The sequence below is a fragment of the Dromaius novaehollandiae genome, chromosome 1, assembly GCF_036370855.1.
Source record: "Dromaius novaehollandiae isolate bDroNov1 chromosome 1, bDroNov1.hap1, whole genome shotgun sequence".
NCBI classification, from domain to species: Eukaryota; Metazoa; Chordata; class Aves; order Casuariiformes; family Dromaiidae; genus Dromaius; species Dromaius novaehollandiae.
Genome location: NC_088098.1, coordinates 78,258,316 through 78,277,021, shown reverse-complemented (window position 1 = coordinate 78,277,021; position 18,706 = coordinate 78,258,316). Strand labels below are relative to the sequence as shown.

The 18,706-nt window shown below is 42.0% G+C and overlaps 1 protein-coding gene across 1 annotated transcript in view; it reads right to left on the bottom strand.

Annotated features, from left to right (window-relative positions):
- VWF (von Willebrand factor) overlaps window positions 1–18,706 on the bottom strand; it is a 173,542-nt gene that overhangs the window by 96,469 nt on the left and 58,367 nt on the right. The window contains exons 12-19 of the mRNA XM_026102396.2: window positions 18,136–18,182; window positions 13,862–13,998; window positions 12,302–12,440; window positions 11,625–11,725; window positions 8,194–8,389; window positions 7,105–7,320; window positions 1,744–1,984; window positions 826–920 (exon numbers count right to left, since the gene is read on the bottom strand). Of these exons, the coding sequence (XP_025958181.2) occupies window positions 826–920; window positions 1,744–1,984; window positions 7,105–7,320; window positions 8,194–8,389; window positions 11,625–11,725; window positions 12,302–12,440; window positions 13,862–13,998; window positions 18,136–18,182 (1,172 nt within the window). The remainder of the gene's footprint in view (window positions 1–825; window positions 921–1,743; window positions 1,985–7,104; window positions 7,321–8,193; window positions 8,390–11,624; window positions 11,726–12,301; window positions 12,441–13,861; window positions 13,999–18,135; window positions 18,183–18,706) is intronic.

Here is an 18,706-nt window from a genome sequence, read left to right as displayed (position 1 = left end):
AGTCCTAGCACACTATTAATAGGAAAACTATATCTTATCAGCATTAAAACAAGAGTTTGATGAGAGATCAGTAAGACATACACCTACAAGGCTTCACCTGTGGGACAGTGGGGGCCCAGCCAGTGACACAGTTATTGGTGGTTTACCAAGAAATGTTAAGCAGTCCACTACCCTATACTAACCAGTAGATTTACAGTATTTTCCACTAGAAGTCAGACAGTAAGGATGCCTGGTAGCTTATCAGAAGATGTAAAAGCTAACTGTAGCCCTTTGATTAAAAATCTTTGGGGAAAAAAACAACCAAAAATTTTCTCCAAATGCCCTGAATAGGTATATTTGGCAACATGCCGTGGAAGTCACTACATTTGGAGTTATTTCTGTCAGCAGGGTAGGGACATTCAGGAGTCTCAGCAAATCCCCACTAGCCCTGTCCTCTCTGCGAGGGTCCCAGGCTCAGACCACCTCCCCTATCCCAATCCCTTAAGCTCCATCCAGAGAAAAGAAGCGCTTGCAACCTTCTAGTCAGAAGTAGGAGGTATTAAGCTGATAAGTTATTAATGCCATATGATCCTCAAATAGCAATGAGACCCCTTAACCTCTACAACTAAAGAGAGACTGCAGTGTCTAGCTGTAATCCTGAGGAGGATTACACACATCCCCACATCCTTCCATGCAAACATTGTGTTTCTATCCTGTAAAAAAAGAGGTTATAAACAGACTCACAACATCACCAGCTCTGCAACTTCTGATACCTCATCCCTACTTTAGCCTAACAAGAGACTGGGGGCAGGGGGGACAAATATTAATCTTTTTAAGCATACTAACTTCTGGCAGATGGCCTCTCATCAGCAAAAACATCTGGCAGGAAGGCACCAGGAACTCCGTTTGTACTGCAGTGCATGAAGCCGTTTTCACAATAGCTAAGAAAAACAAATAGAGCTTATATTTAACAAAGTGACATTTAGCTTTCACTCATGCTGCTGTTTTTGGAGAGGGGTTCAGGGAAGTCAGAGTATCAAAATTACAGCTCTCATTTGAGCTGAACTGTTGCTCTTCATCCACTGTGCTCATCAAACTTAAAGGCAAACCTTTCCTAAGACAGTCCCAGTGATATACCAGCATGGTAGCCCAGCTTTATGCTAGCACTGTCCGACTGAATCCAACACATCTGCAAAAGCATAAAGCTCAGCAAGATAACAGTCAGGTCCAGTGTGGAGAGAGGTAAGGGACCACTTTAGTGCCTGCAACATGACCTCTGCGGTAGGACAGAAAATAAGACCTTGTTCCCAAAACCGGGCTTGTCAGGAGCTGCCCAGCAATTGCGTTCCTACCCTCAGTGTATGCTACTCAATTTAACAATTAGAAATGCTTTTTAATATTTGTATCTTTGATAGAGGTAATTAAGTTTTAGAATTTAAGAAATGTATTAGAGTACATTAAAGTGACATTTTAAAAGCCTACAAAGCAGCCATTGTCAGTAATTAAACCCCATTTCAAAGTGGCAGCTGTTCCTGGAACTGAGCTTAATACTCTGTTTTCTGACTGTGATGGCATTTGAAATGATATGGCTAGAGATGTAACAGCAAAACTCACAGTTTGATTTGTTGGAGGCAAAATATTGCCTGATTTTAAACTAGTTTCACTGGAGGCAAACAGACAGAGGAACTGGACCAGTTAATCGGCTAGGCTTCCCAAAAATTTCTGAGTTACAGCATAGAGATGAGTCATGAACATTGCACTTACCACATGGTGTAATGATCTGAAAAGACGTCCTCTGGCTGGAAGATCTCACCGTCATAGTAACAAGAGCAGTGGGACTTTGGTACGCACTCTTCCTGCTCATCAAGATAGTGCCCAGCAGGACAGTAGCAGCCCTCCATGCACAAATCATCACAGTCTTCATCTGGGTAGGAGAGAGACCTGCAGGTCTGGTTGCACAGTGCTCCACATTGCCGGTAAATCTGGCCTTCAGGACAAGTCATTGCTGCAGAATAATAAGCACATTAGTGAAACTAGAATTTGATCCAAAGGCAGCTAAAGGAAAAGCTGCCTATACCAGACTGTAAATCTGCAGATTTAGAATTAATTTACCCAATTTAGTCACCTATCAATGCCTGCATCACCCTGGCTTTCCTTTAACCTGCAGCACCAGTGAAGCCTGGGGCACTGCTTCTATACACAAGCAAAACCTGACCAAGTGCAGTCGCCAGTAAACGCTGGTATTAGATTCCAACCAATGCACTGGAACTCCAACAACACAGTTTCATCCAGAGTGAAAAACACAGGCTGTGTCCAATCTCTGTTATTACTTGGATCTAAAAGGTAGGGACACTACAAGTGTTCCCATTTACACTTCTTGTCCTTAGATTCATCTTTATTTGCAATAGTCAGGGACAGTGTGGTCAAAATAATTAGAAAGTTGGGTTTCTGCCTTTATAAGCAGGTGCTGCAATAGTCTAAAGCTTTATATTCCAGAAGCTCTCAGGAAAATCTGTGGGAATAGCTACTAATAATAAAGTCACTTAGTGACTGATTGTGGAGTCAGATTTTGGTACTAACAATTTTTGATGATTAAATCATTTTTATAGATACCTCATCAGAACCTTTAGAGCCTTTCTGGCTTGCTTATCACACTTTGGCTCAGTTCTACAGCATTTTTTTTTTGAGGGAAGCTGCTCTGCACGCATCAGCATCAGCACTAGGTGGCAGCTATGACAACATATTTCAAAAGATGAGGAAACAAGTTATTATCATCATAGCCTTTTAACCAAACTGATTCTGTTTGCAGCAGCCTTCCAAAGGAAATGGCCAGGGTCGCAAGGTGAGGATGTCCAATGGAGTGAGGGAAGCAGCTGCACATGAAAGTTGGCACATTTGTACTGTGCCAAAACCAAGATCAAGGGGTTATTGCAAAACTTCTTCCTCTTGTCATCCCTGCAGAATGATCCAATCATCCCTACCCTCTGTTCTGGCAGTACAAACCCCTGGAAACTGTAGTAGCAGGGTCATTAAAAGAAAAACTATAGCAAGGCTACAGCTCTGAAGTCTTACACAGCTGCTGGCAGAGCTGAACTAACACGGAGGCTAACAAAGCAAGTTCTGCATGATGACAAATTCCTAATGTTTACCTTCATAAATTTCTTCTGAAATGGATAATTACTGTCATTTAATGAACAGAGGCATAGATCCAGTAGGTCCAAATAGGCCAAGGTCCCCTCAACTTCTGCTTAGGCACTTGAAGTCCCATACATGGGAGTTTAAGCCCATCACTTGAGGATCCAACATAGAGAGGCTATAGGTGACTTGAAGCTTCCCACAGAGCTGAAATCTCCCAGGTTTGGGGCAAATACCCAAACCATTCAACCTCCCATTCACAACAGAACCCTAGAAATTTTTTAGATTCATCAACACCGTAGGCAGACTAAATACCTCTAAGATATGGCCTAATTCAGGAATAAATAGATGAAAAATTCACACACAGTTTCAGGAGTCTTTGGCAGCCATTCACAGAACAGTGCTTCTAATTTACATGAATATGATCCTTGCAGTAAATCAAATACTGAACAGGTACAGCCCAGGTCTGAGGACCATTTTAAAAGCTTTCATTACTAAAGGCATGTGCAAGCAGGAGGGAGCCTCAGCTAAACTTCTGATTTGCTGTATAGCAGCCACTGGAAACAAGGAGCTGGTCTGGCAGCCTTCGGACACACGTGCCAATTTATTAGAATTTCAAGATTCAGGAAGGATTGAATAAATGAGTCCAACATTCTGCCCTGCTTCCAGTTCATGGTAACGTTCCCTTCCCACAGGGATAAGTTTACAACAGATCCCAATTTTAGCTAAAGCTTTACAACTCATCTTATCTCCCCATGCACTTCCTAAGATTTTAAGGACATTCCCTGGTTTTCCACCAGGGAAATGCCACTTTTGCATTCCAAGTTCTATTACACTGCACTGTCACCTCCCATAGACATCTGTTTTTAACAGTAAAAAATGCAGGACAACTGACCTGGGAAGGGACTGTTGTCTGTACACTTTATAACACACTGTCACTAAAAAAATCCTATCCCATTATTGCCAGGAAAATGAGAGGAAAAGGCAAGGTGCATCTAGTCTCTGTGTAAAACTGAAACAGCTAGATGCTGTGCTCAGCCTGTCCTGGGGATTAGAGGAGGTATAGTGGGAAAGCATTGGCAGACCGCTATTTATCAGATAGTTTTCCAGCTTCTTCTGGGTGGGTTTTCAACCCACAGTGAAGGGGACATAAGTTTTGACCAGCTCCTCAGGTAGCTCAATGTGAAAATGCAATCACATCTAGGTCAGAGGTGCTGGGTTAAGAGGCACCCCAACACAGCTAGATTTAACAGAGCTGCTCCACCAGCAGTGACGGGTGTGGTAAGCATTTCCCCACTGTACAATGTAGTCATCCCCAAAGGCTGCTCAGATCCTGCCCTTAATTCCCTACTCCCTCGTACGATACACCTGGATCTGCCCCTGCTGTTCCCCATACAAATCATTGCACAGAAGCTATGTAAACACAAGTAAATCACCAGCCTGCCCACCACCACCTTAAGGCAAATAGGGGACTGACCAATGTGTCCCTGAAACCTGAAGAAAGGTCTAGACACCTAGTGGCTGATTTGCCCTTGACCCCAAACACATATGTATACATATAAGCACACACAGGTATATGTATGCATACGTTTATATGTACATACAGATGTACACACATATATGTGCATATATATAATATAATACATATGGGGTGTGTGTGTGCATGTGTGTATATGAGAATTACAGTACATGAGAGACACAGGCCCTTACATTACGACCTACCTCCTCCTTCCATGCACCCTTAAGGGTATCCAGAGTGAACTGCAAGGATAGCACCCAGGAAACTAAAAACATTTTAAAGACTTCGAAGGTGAATGGGTTTGATAGCTTGCCACATCACAGTTTAGAACCAGGAACACTGTGCTACAGGTTATATCCCTGCCAGTGATCCATTCCAAATCAAGCAGACCACTTCTGTTAAGTCATTTCCCAAGAAATTTAATCTCAGTTGACCAATACTGGTGCAGAGCACATGTTCAGTGCACTGGGCCATCAGCACGAATTATGCAATCTGCACATTCACGTCTCAGGCCCATTAAGGGAATGATTGTTCTCCTTCATGTGACAGGAGATGTCTGTGGCATCAAGATTATTTAATGGGGACTGATGGATCTGCAATCAGGGAAATCGTCACTTTGTGAGGGCATAAAGTGCTCCATAATGCACAGACAAGAGGAAGCAGGGCTGCATTATTAAAGATTAATTGTGAAAATTGACTTGTTCAATTACAGTAGGAACGGTGGTACATTATTGCTGCTTTCTTTCAGCCTCCAGACCTGCACATTTTTTAAAAGGATTTTTATTACATTACTGTTCCACTATCTGAACATTTACATAAATTAGGTAAAATATTATAAAACCATGCAGCAGTTTAACATAAACTGGTTTTGTTCTCATTTGCAGTAAATACTATCCAGCCTGCAGAAGCTGTAGCCACTGACTTTACTGGTACAGATCCTATCAGATGGAATGCCAGTGACCTCTCTCTCTTCTAGTTTCTACAATGACTCAGTCCATAAATGGCTTCCCCAGCCACAGTTTGGGAAGAAGTAATGGAATAGACGTGGAGAGCAGCCAAGCACACATGCTTTTCCCCAAAATTCTCAATTGTCTTCTTTCCTTAATAGTAAAGTTGCTCAGGAAAATGGAAAAAACATCCCTTTCACAAATATTTATAGGGAAAAGGGTATCCACATTCCATCAAAATTCCATTGCAATGGATTGTTTTCCTACCACATTGACCTAACAGAGAAAGAAGAGAAATAAATAAAAGGTGCTTGCTTCCTCCATTCCAACTTCTTAGCAGTTTGGCTATTGATCTTGCACAGGACTGATCTATGCAAAAACATCCTATTCCTTCTATTACCCCTGCCTCCATACCTTAAATCTGCAGTCTCAATATTTGTTCTGTCCTCTTGCAGTGTCTCATTTTTCAGACTGCAAGCCTTTGAACAAGGGTCCTCCACGTATTACAGGTGAGACACTGCAAATGGTCCTCAAGGGAAACTAACACTTGCTTCTTGATGACTTTCATAGGAGTTAAATGTCCATACAAAACACCACAGCTAAAGCTCCTGTTTATCTAGCTCAGTGGAGACATTCACAGACTGTTGATCAAGATTCAGGCTCTCTTCTTGAACTAGCTTCAAAATCATACTAGAACTTGCAAGTAGCAGAAGGAAAGGAGCTCAGATATGGCCAGCAAAATGATGTCCACCCACCAGCTGAATGGCATACAGGAAACAAGAACTGACATACACCTCAGACCTCTGCACTGCTAGGATGATGATCAAACTGCTGGTGAGGGGGGGTCTCCAAACACTGGGACTGGTGCTCAGACAGGCTGTGGGATCTCCATTCTAGAGATATTCAAAAATTGACAGGGTAAATCCCTGGGCAGCCTGCTCTACGTTAGCTCTGCTTTGAGCAGGGATTGTACCAGAAGACTGCTAGACATTCCTTCTGATCTAAATTTGTTTATAATTCTGTGATTCTGCTCTGTGATACCACTTGACCAAGTACCTACCTTTGTGAGTAAGTACTCAATTTCCTCGACTTCCACTAAAGTCAGGAAGAGGTCACTGAAGGGGTCAGGACCTAGGAAGCATGAGCCTCAAAGGAAGGAGGTACCAAAAATGCAATTTGTGTGTTACTAAAAATCACTTGGAAATTCCCACTCTGAGACACTCAGAAATTTCAGATGAGTAGCTAAAACTTAAATCCAGCTGAAAACTGAATTCCAGTCACCAGCTCAGCTGAGCTACATTGGATGATTGCCTCTCTTCCTTGCTACTGAACAGTTCTTGTGAAGCACTGGGTGCTCTGCATCCTTCTTGGAGTGGAGGAAAGATGTACTTTTTCTATTTTTTTCCATAAGAAATACTTAGCACCTTGCAGAAATCATCTCACTCCTGACTTATCATTCAACATTGCCATGGATTTCCAGAAAGGCAAGGAAAATAAGCAGTTTTTTAGGGGCAGTGCACTTACGGCAGAAGTCAGGTTCTCTCCACTGGATCAGGACACTCTTCCGAGCACACGCTGTTGCATAAGTAGCAATAGCGGAGCACAGACAATCTTTGCCATCAGCGCAAGAGCAAACATCAAAGCGGCAGTTCTTCACATAGGGAGTGGGACTGACTTCACGGTGACAGGGTTCAAATACAGAAGACATCAGAATGGAGCAGGATTCCTCAGCATACTTGGCTAAAAAGAGACAAACAGTATGCATGTGCTCAAGCAATCACTGGCTTTTAAGGCAAACTAGAAGAGCCATAGTAAGCACTTTCCTCTGCTTTTGAGTAAAAAATAACTGGAGGAATAAAATAGGATCAAGCAGGCATAGCATCATTGCTCATAGGCTATCCTCCACTAAAAGAATAATGTTTCACTAGTAAAACAAATCAAGGAAGAGCAATAATTTTCTATTCTGTTATTACCATTCCTGGCACCGTACTTCCTTTTATAGGGCTCCTGCTTTCTGCTGCTTTTTACATTTGCAAAATTAAGCTTTTTAGGCTGCACCACACTCACAAATCAGCAGTGCCTGCTCTGGTCTATGGCTGCTCTGGTCTATGGCCACAAAGTTTCGTGTGTGCTTCCTCCTTCAGGAAACTAGAGGCTGACGCAACAGCCCGCACAAGAAAATTGCTCTGAAAATTGCTCTCTGTGTCCAACCAGGACGGTCAAGCAGTATACAGAAGAGGAACAGAGGGGTGAAAAGGATGGGTGTTCTGTCCACCCAGAGGACAAATGTATATTATTGCTATCGGTTCTATGATTAGTTTGAGCAACACGTGTTTATGCCATGCCAGTTCTGACTGTGGCTCAAACTGAAGGTCAGTGTGATTCCAGATTAGTGATTTTTTGTTTTCAATTTTCACAAAACATTTCATTTCCCATAGCCTGCCTCAATCAGTGCTTCATTTTTTCTTTGACAGAGATTACAGTGACCCCACTAGTAATGTGAGCAACACTGGCTGCTTTTCTTTTCTTTTTTTATTTTTTTTAATTATGTAAAGTCGAAGATTACACATTCCTACACATCAGCACATGTTAACTTTGGATGGAGTTCAGTACCTAAACGAGGATTCAGATTGCAGGGGTAGCTGTCTTGTTTTAACAAGTCTTGGCAACCTGCGTTGAGCTTCCAGGAGTTTCCAAAATCTTCCACAAGGGCTTCCACCATGCCAGAAGGAGTAAGAAAATCATCTCCTTGGTTACCATTGTAATTTCCACATAGTCCACACATCCTTTCGGTATACACTGAAGACAGCTAAAGAACACAATGTCAGCCCTCCAGAATAGGTCACCCTGTACTGCAAGGTTTTCTAAAGAATGAACCATGCACAATCTAAAATCAAAGGAATTCTTAAATACACAGGAAAACAACACTATATAGACAGTCTCCTACTACATTTTTAAACTGCTAATAAAAATGCTGTTAGTAGTAGTAACAGGACTATTTCTGTATGCCACACTGATAACTTTAGATGGTTAACTGAAGACGCCTGGGAAAAAATGGCTTACTTTTGTCCCTTGAACACCACACTAGTTTACTTTTTTCCTTGTTTTCCCCCTTCATTCATGTAAATGAATATGGCATCATTTGGGGGGGCATTTTTGAATATAGTAAAATTATTATCTTCCCCAGTGCAACAGTAATTTGGGAAAAGATAGAGCACCTGCAGCCATGTCACCTTTTAAAAAATACTAAAAGATGAAGAATATTTAAATAGATTGTACAGTCCCAAAACAGAGACAGTGACGGAGGAGTTGTTTCTCTTAATATTAAGGAAGATTATTAAAATAAGGAAAAGAGTATTACCCCTAAAGCTGTATTACCTCACATTAGATCTTCCTCCTGCCTCTGGAAACTTACGACATGCTAAAAGAAGTATTACAAACAACACACACAGCAGCTATACTTTTCACCCGGCCTTATTCTTAGTGCAGCTCCAGAGACATCTGAAATGGGACCCTAAACTGAGAAGTAAACAAGGAAAAAATCTCTTAAACAACATGTCCAATAGGAAGGCGCAAATGCTTTTTATTCCATGAGGAACTGTCGCTTCTATTAGAAGTCCAAGCCTGGTACATCACAAGTGTTACCAGCTGTCTTGGGGAGCTGACTCAGTGATTTCATGCTACAATAGCTCTCTGTATGCATTTACTAGATTGTTAGTCTTAGTCAGATTGGCAGGCATAACCTGTGGAACAAAACCAAAAAAGCCAGAACATCACATTTTGAAGAACACTGCTGTTCTGTATTAATTAAAAATGAAAAAAAGCTCCAAAAAATAACCCAGTGCTTCCCTCCATGAGAACACAGCAGCCAGAGATTAAATACAGAGTGTCAAGAGGATCAATCAGGAATTTTCAAAGAATATGTACCCTCATAACTCCAATGACCAAGGACTTGACTTTTTCATGTGCTCTGCAGACAGAGAATGACTCATACAAACCCAAATTCTGACATATTTTGGAAAGACCTGCGCTTGAGTGCAAGCTCAAATCACAGATATCAACTGGTCACAGAAAGGGGTATCTTCTTGGGGAACACAGAAAGAATTTTTACCAGAAGCACTGGCCAAGATAGCGGAAGTATATCACTTCCCCCAGTTGTCAGAAATATTTGGCAACAGGTCAGTCTGCAAATCCAACACAAATCAACTCTCCAAAGCAATAAGAAATATGCTTCAGATACCCAGCTAGGGAGGGAATTCAGAGCAGAACTGAGTAAATGCATACAATTAGAGGAACTTCTACTTCTTTTCTGGGTAAAGTATCTGAAGCAGAAAATTAATATATATTTTTTTTTTAATATAAAAGAAAGAATTTGCCAGGCTACATGGGTCTCTGATCGGGCAGAAAGATACTTAGGATACAGAGTAAAGCCAAAAATTCTGAGACATGCCAACGGACTGAAATGAATTATTCCGAGCCCCAAAACAACTTGTAGGACTCTTGGAACACAAAGATACAGGCTAGATCAAAACAACAACAAAAACACTGATGCTTTCCAAAGTTATTCTTGACCTTTCTCCTCTGTTGTCTTTTCAGCTGTTGCACCCAATAGCTTTCACAAACCCTTATATTATTCCAGATGTGATATTTAAACCAGATTTTTGGGCCGGCAAGAAGAGTGCAAAAACCATGCCATGGTTCTGAAATGGCAGCACTCACCAATCTTTATAAGCAGCATCTCCAGAGAAACTGGCTTCCTTGAAGAAATGTTCTCAGTGAAAAAAACAGCCCCACACAAGGTCCAGCTGTAGAGCCCTTATTACAAATTAGCCTCAAACACAAGACTGCTTGATTGCTAAGCACGCATCCTTCCATGCAAATACAGCATGGGCAATGAAGTCTGCCGTGGCCCAGCAACATGTGGGAGCATGTCACTCTGTATTACTTATGCCTGCAGATCATCACTGTGGGACACAGCGCTGCAGATAGACTCATGCCTTTGAATCAGTGGATACACTTTCAGAGACAACATTAGCAGTCTCTGAGGCCACACGAGCTAAAGAAAACATGCATTCTTGTATGAGCAAATAGGGTATAGATGGCTTAGCTGGAGAAGATGATCACAACTTGGCCGTTAAAATAGGTTTACTCTCTTTGCAGATCTGAAGACCTTTGAAGAGCACTGCACTTACGTAATCTGACCTTCCGCGTAACTCGGCCCAGAGGACTGCCATGACTTTGGTCTTACTCAAACTACAGCATATCTTTTGGTATGGTGAACAGCGATTTAAACATTCCAGTGATTCCAGAAGCCACTGAAATAAGGTCAGGTGTGTGTGTGTTAGCTCATCAGCAATCAGGGGAATATTCCATGGTAGTTAATCCTCTCTCCTTCCCTACAGGCTTTTCTGCACTGCAACTTATTCTGTAGCTTGCAGCACAGAGAAAGTTGTTCATGTAAAGCTTTGTGTTGCTGCAGCTAGACTGCTTCCCTCGCAGTTCATTTCATTTAAACCTAGCTTGCGTACTCCTACACTCTATTGCTGTTTGCAGCACTGAGAACCTCAACTGTTAATCAAGACTGACTTTAAACATTCATCAGAGTAGAAGTAGCATGCAACATGGCTTGTAGGAGTTAATTGATTTTTCCTGGAAATTATGAATAACTATGTCCCTAGAGAGATATTCTAAACTCATTTTAACCTTGCTATAGACAAGGACAGTCAAAGCAAATGAAAGCAAAAATCCAGTTTGGAGGGTATATGCTGTGCAAAACAGAAAACTATTCATGGCTAATAATGCCTGTCATTGCACAAAAAGAAAAAAAAGAAAAAGGCTACCAAGCTGCTGTAGGATGAAAATGTGTTTCTGGAATACAAAAGGATCTGTATATTGTTCTGGGGGTAGCAAAAGAGAATGGAATTTCTAACATGCAACACAAAGTAATTTCTCACTTCAAACAAGAAAATCTTTGTACATGTTTGGGTGGGATAAGAAAGGGCAGAAAAACAGAAAGAAATAAAAAAGACAGAAAGAAAGAGTACCTTCACTAAGAGTTTACCATGACCATCCCAGTCAATCTGCAAATCTTCCCCATAGGTGAGGCGAACAGAAGTCATCACGGTACGCTGGATACGAAGGGCACCTGAAGACAATCACACAGTTTCAGTCAAACCAGGATGCAGTGTTTCATCCTCTAGGACTATTGTGCCGCTCCGAACAGGCCAACAGAGCTGAGGCCACAGGGGTCATACACAGGTATGTCAGAGCAAGGAGTATCAACTAGGCACACTTCACGCTTCCCAAGCTTTGTGCCCGCTCAGCAGTTTAAATGTTCATGAATGTGCATACACTCTGCTTTAAGGCACTCAGGAGACCTAGAAAGGCATACATCTGCCCTCTGCACAAACTCAGGAATTAACTGATATTTTGCAAGAGAACTGGAGTGACTTCTACCTTCTGAATTAGAGGGGGGGAAAAAAATGTCTCACAAATTCAGGCCAGCTTAATTCTCCTGGTTTAGTGGTGCTGAGCTAAGATGTCAGCTGTGGAGAGAAGCAGGAATGACAGAACTTTCAGAGCATGGAAATGCAAAAGCTGTAAGTGAGAATTTGCTATTGAAAACACTTTTTGATTAAGCTGGGCTAAAGCATGCCAACAAACACGAAGGAGAAAGGAGACCCCTTCGGTGGCTATCCAGAGCTAGCCCATGCACACACACCTTGCAGCAAGGGGATCTGTATGTCTTGTCCATTCAGGGAAATTCCTCCTCCATGTTTCATTTTAATGAGGCTGTTCTCCATATCCTGGATTCGGACAGAAGCTGAGCGAGTGCATACAGCATCAGGATCATCTGCACACTACAGAGAAGCCAACATTTGCCTTAAACATCAAGATTTCACCTTAGCCCCAGGCCCACAAAAGGTATTTAGGCATCTAATTCAGGAGTGTTAAGTGTCTTGATGCTTTTATGGATCTAGTTTCTGCACCCTACAAATCCCATGCCCACAGTCTTTCTTCAATTATCCTGTCACTCACACACCAGGGAACTATCTGCAGCTTCTCATCCCAGAGCCCTGGAAAGCATCCTGCAGGAATTATACCATACAGGTGCAAGTGGGACCCGAGGTGATTCGCCAGGTGATCCACCATCAGCTCCTCCTGACTGCTGCAGGTACAGGGAGGGCACGCCACCCTGCAAATCCCATCAGACTGGGAAACAGCAATGCAGTTTGCACTATCTGAGACTGTTGTTCCTCTTTATTTTCCAGCCTGTGGGTAATATAGATGAGGAACAGTGATTACATGCTCCAGGTTTCCTCTCTAGTTTCGAAAGAGAAGTTTCAGTGGAAACCCGTTATGCCAGTTCACCAACACAAGTGACCTCAGAGCTGCTTTATCAGCGCTTTCTGATGCAGGCTGCATGCGTAGGTTGTGTGTACAATCATCACACCCTGTTTCTCTAGAGCCTGTGACTTCCCTCTTGCTTTTCCCCTGCACCTCGTCTCTCTCCATCTGCAAGGCAGACGAATATTTCCCACATTGCTCTAAGTCTTCTGATTCACTCTTACCTCTCCCTGCCCTTCCTGCGTCCTACTCCTTTCTTTGCCTCTGTTTGATTAGGTATCCTCCTCAGTCTTTAATTCACCTATTCCCATGCACGGCTAGTTGATGTGTAAAGGACTGAGTTAACCTCCCTATGACACCCCCTCTGGGGTCCCCTTCCGTCCCCATGCTGGTCTGGCACCTTTTCCTCCTTCCCTTGAGCCACCACTGAGCTTCATCTGTCTTTCCCACTTCCTTTAGAGGAGAGTGGAGAAAGCTGGGACTTTCTGACTGGCTAGTGAGCAGCAGAAGTTGCTAGTCAATGTGACTTTATGAAAAATAACTCCAGGTACTACTCTGACAATGGACTCTGATTCTGAGAAAATGTATTTTCCATGGTAATTCCTGAGCCACCAGCCTGCAGGGTGCTTTGGATGGGGTACACCCTCTTCTGTGTTTATTTGTTCAGCTGGCAAAGAGACAGCAAGGCCTCATTCTCCAGATCTCTTTACGAATTCAAATCTCCAGGTAGCCTCCCAGGAACAGCAGCAAGAAAAAGCAAAGCCCTTATTAACCAAGGAGAAAGACTGTATCTGTTATTTAAACTATTTTTTTCACAGGAAAATTACTTTTGTTGGCGTGTGCATCTGCAATTCATACCATATTCCCACAGCCCTTCCCACTCTCTCAAGAGTGTGAGCGCGCACACACACACACACGCCATGGGTGCTGTTACCTGGACAGTCTCGATGATAACAGAAAAGGAATTTTCCACACAATCTTTGGCAAATAAGTACTGACAAATCCCACTGAAGGTGAAATACTTGTTGTCGAAGCTTTTGAAATGGGACTGGCCGGTGACAGAGCATTCTCCTGAAAAATGCACAGAGCAGTTAATAACTCCGATGCCAACTGTGAGCAAAACACTGCCCTTATCAAGTCACAGAGGGGGAACAGGTCCACAGGGCCCACACCCCCTTGGGCTGGAGAGCACAGGGAAGATACTTATCTCACTCTTTATTCCTGCAAGTCATTATCAGTGTTAACAGTAGCACCAATAAAAGCTGGAGAATATGGTATATATCCCAGTCAAGAGCTGAAAAAGCCTGTATAATTTTACAAATCAGTAAATTTTTAATAATTAGGATGCAAGAGGACAGTTTAGTTCTCTGCACTGAAAAAAGTTTGATCCTCATGTAGTATGTACCTGAGTAGTCCTGGAAATTCAGTAGAGTTACTCAAGGTTTCCTCAGGCCTGGTCACACACAAATTTTATCAGTTTAAGTAAATTAGTTTACTGAATTAAAGGCCTTAATCTAATCATAATTTGGCTTAAAGTATTTTAATTTCTACCTAAGTGGGTGCTGATGGCACTAACCAGTTTTAGGCAGCACTCTCCACCTTTTATGTAGGAACTAAGTTTCCCTCTTTATGCTCTATACGCTGGGCCATGTTGCTTCTTTACATCTATGCAGGGGCTTCCAACATCTTGCCTTAATACACTTTAAAATCTCTTTTCCTTAATCCAATGTAACACATCTGCACCCATGGAGCAGGCTGCAGAATGTAGACATTTTTTACAGAGTTAAAAAACAAAACTTGCAACAACACTTTCTTGACTCTCACTGCTGCTTTCCTCTTCTTTTGCAGAGCTGCCTTATTCTGAGTGTGTTACACACTTGTGTCTTGACAGATTGTGAGCCCTGTTTTTGACTCTATACTGGTGTTTTTAGAGCATTACAGTATGGTTTTATCATGGCAATAGTGTCTGAAAGCCTTCTTCACAATGGCCTCCTTTAACACAGCCCAAAAAAGTGTTGATCCCTTTGTTGGGCTGCCTTGAATACCAGTGTCTTATCCTAACATTAAGGTAAAAAAGCTTGTTAGGATGAAGAGCTGGAAGACAATCACACTTGGAATCCTTCCAAGGGCAGAATTTATGCTGATCTTTACTCTGAACTGTTATCTTAACTAACAAGCCAAAAAAAAAAAAATCATAGTTATTACAGCTACATCTAAAATCCTTATAGAATAAAAGGGAACTCCTGCTTGCCCACCCTTCTACTACAAAGAGGCCATTTAAATATATTAACCTCTTAATATGTTTTTGCAAGATGTGGCTTATGTTCCTTTCCAAGAAGGCAGTATTCAGATGCCACAACTGGGATTCACTTTTGTGTTATGCTAGGGTGTCTACAAACACAGAGGAAGGCTCCAACTCCAAAGAGTTTATAAAGAAATTCTTTCATACGAACAGAGTATTACACTTTCACATGGTCCCACAGGTGGGCACAGATCTCCTTGATCAGAACAAAATTCAGGTGCTGGGCCTACATTAGCAAGCCACTTGCAAAGGATGGAGAAAAGTTAATGTCACCAGTTGGCAGGCAAACCCCATGACTTATTCTCTTTTCACTGCCTTTGAGTTCCACAGAAGCTCTGTCTAATGCACATCAAATGGAAATCTCCAACATATCATTCAGTGTTAACAGCCTTAAACCATCCTGTACTGAAGAAAAACTTCACAGATCCTGAGGACTCCCAACCTTGCATAGCTGCAGGTCATTCTAAGAGCCCTCCTATGCTGTCAGTCCCTGGAGAGTATGGTGTCTCGGTATTTACTAGCTCACTCTAAAATCATACTTGCTAGTACATAAAACTTATATTGAAGGTAAAACAAGATTTATTCTACTTAACTACAGAATCAATTAACTAGTTACCAGATTTGGGAAAAAAAAGATTTAAAGAAAATGAGTCATAACCCACCATGTTCTGCATAGTTTGATTTCCAAGGTGTTCTCTGCAACTAAGAGCTGACAGAAGAGGTTGGCAGCTTGAAGAACTAAGGTCCATTTCCCCAGGCAGATCCCAGCCCTGTGGCATTGCTCCTGGAACTGAAACTTCTTACCTGTGGCAAAGTCTCTTCTTATGGATCCCTCTATCTACTCCATTTAGTGTAATGCATCTCATGGGATTTCCTGAAACCCACAGTCTGTATAATCAATTTTATTATGATATCGGCTTGAGAGCCTCTTGCTAGTGCTAGCACTTGCTTCTGAAATACTAGCTCCAGCTGGACATCCAGCTTATCACCTAACTTATATCTAGGCAATTTATTCACACAATGCACACAAACCCCTTCCTGACAAACAGGCTAGTAAAAAACAAAGGAATTACTATGAATTTATGAGTCTAAGTACATAAACTTCCTATGACAGGTGACTTTAGAAATACATGTTGTAAAAATACTAAAGGAACAATAAAAATACACTGTAGTATTGCTTCAAATAAAGAGAAAAAGCGATAGCTAACAATGTAAACTTGGGTACTGTTCCTATCAAGGACTGCTACTTCAGGAGGCTTTGCTGCCCTGCCATACTGTCTCAGTACAGTTTGTGTACATTAGCAGGTACATGCACATCAACTGTATACATAGGACCTTCAGCCTTTCTTATTTAAGACTAGTTGAAAAATAACTTGGATAGCCAACTGAAGGCACAAAAATAAGCTACTTTTGCTTTTGACTTCTGCTCATCCTGCAGAGCTTACCAACTCAGAAAAGGCAGCAACACTATACTCCCTCTTGCACAAAGCTATGTATTGCTATCTGATTACCATACCAGGATTATCTTCATTGTCATAATCACAATGAAGTGGCTGGAGTTGGAAATAAAAATTTGGTCCACATATTATTTATTTATAACAAAGTTAAGCATAGGCCAGAAAAAAATAAGGCTAAGATTTATAACATAGATCAAAACAGAAGTTAGAAAAAGACCTAGTGCTCATTTGTAAACATGTTGCTGCACATTAGCTACAAGACATGTGGAATCTCCTGGGGCTGCACGCTTGATTTTGTTTGTCAGACTGTGAGATTCCCTGCATTTCAGGAGATCTTTAGTGAACACCACAAGCAAGGGGCTTCTCACCAGCCTGCCTAAAAACCTCATCTCTATTTTGAGCATTTGCATACCCACATTTTTTTTTCTGCTAACATTTTGAGGCAAGTGCTCTTTCAGTCAGGAGAGAATACATCACTGAGGAATCAGGCAAGCCTACTGTGAATAGAAAGATAGACATGTTGATATCTATTTTTAGACAAGTGTGATATCACTTTAGCAGAGATTGCACATTGTGGGGATCTCATCTCAAAAATTTATCTGCTCTCCCCTTTCTTGTTCTGCCATAACCCAGTCTCCTTCTCAGTCCTTCCCCTCTCAGGTCTCAAAAGCAGGGAGGACAAACAAGATGAAGAGCTGTGCTCTGTCCCTACAGACTCCTTTGCACAATGCAGGAAGAGCCAAATGCCATTTCAGGTCAAGCAGGCCTTTTTGTGGCTGAATGTAGTGCGGGGACTTGAGACAGGTGACTGATCACAGACCTAGCAGAAGTAAAGAAGGAAGAAGGTACTTTGCTGGCCAACGTGCAGCAGGAAAAGTCACATCCCTCATGCAGGCAGGGACGAAACTGGGACAGCAGCAATAGCTACATATGAGTTTGGGAGGCAGATCAGGAAGAAGGACACTATGAACGCTTTCTGAGCCCCCTCTCCAGTTTGTCACCACCTGTGAAATGCAGGGAGGCCACATTCTCCAAGGGGTTGCAGCTCCTTGGTCTGTAATGTAACATGTAGGGCCCTAGCCCACAGGCTACCAAAAGTGATCCTATCTACTCATAGTGCTTCAAGAAGTCTCATCAACAAAAGTACGCAGATTCAAACAGTCACATAGGGAATGATACCTGCTCAAAGCAACCCAGCAGTGTTCCTCTACCTGAAAGCTGTTGCTCTGAGCATATAGACCCTTATATCTTGGTAAATCAAGTAATGAAAACAGAAATCATTTTTCTCACCACAACAGATATTTTCACTGCTGCACATAAATCACAGAGCACGAAGTCTGGCTTGCCTTACAAAGGAGAACTTTGGAAATATGAGCCCTGCTCACTTGCAACTAGAGCAAGCAAGAACGAGGACAAATTTGCCCCCTAAAAATATTGGGGCCAACATACCTGGGCATTCCCCATTGCTGCAGATCCAGATGCCACGTCGACAAATGCTAGGAAACATATCATTACAAGTTAGGGAAGAAGACATGAATTCAAATCTTCTGTTGCAACTTTTTCCCAAATAATTGAAACATGAGCCCGTTTCATAGAAATTAGACCAATCCCCAACTCCCTTTCATCTCCCATAATATTTTCTTAATCTACCCACTCCCCTCATCTCTTCTTGTCATCACTCAACAGCAGCTGCTTTTGGAAGTGTGGTAATATGAGCTGGACTGGTTGTCAGAGTTCAGAACTTCCTCTTTTTTTCCAAAGCTTTGTGCTTACCACAGTTTTCAACTATATTCCACTGATATGGAATGAGTTTTAAACAATATTCTCAAGGTATTTCTATTAATATGACAGGATTACAGAAAAAATAAAGTTGTAAGGGACCTCTGGAAACCACATAATACAACCCCCCTCCCACTAAAAGCAGAGTAGTTTCAAAGCTAGAAAAGGTAGCTCTAGGCCTTGTCCATTTGGCTTTTAGAAATCTCCAGCAATGAGGTGCCTTTCCGGTTACCTGTACCAG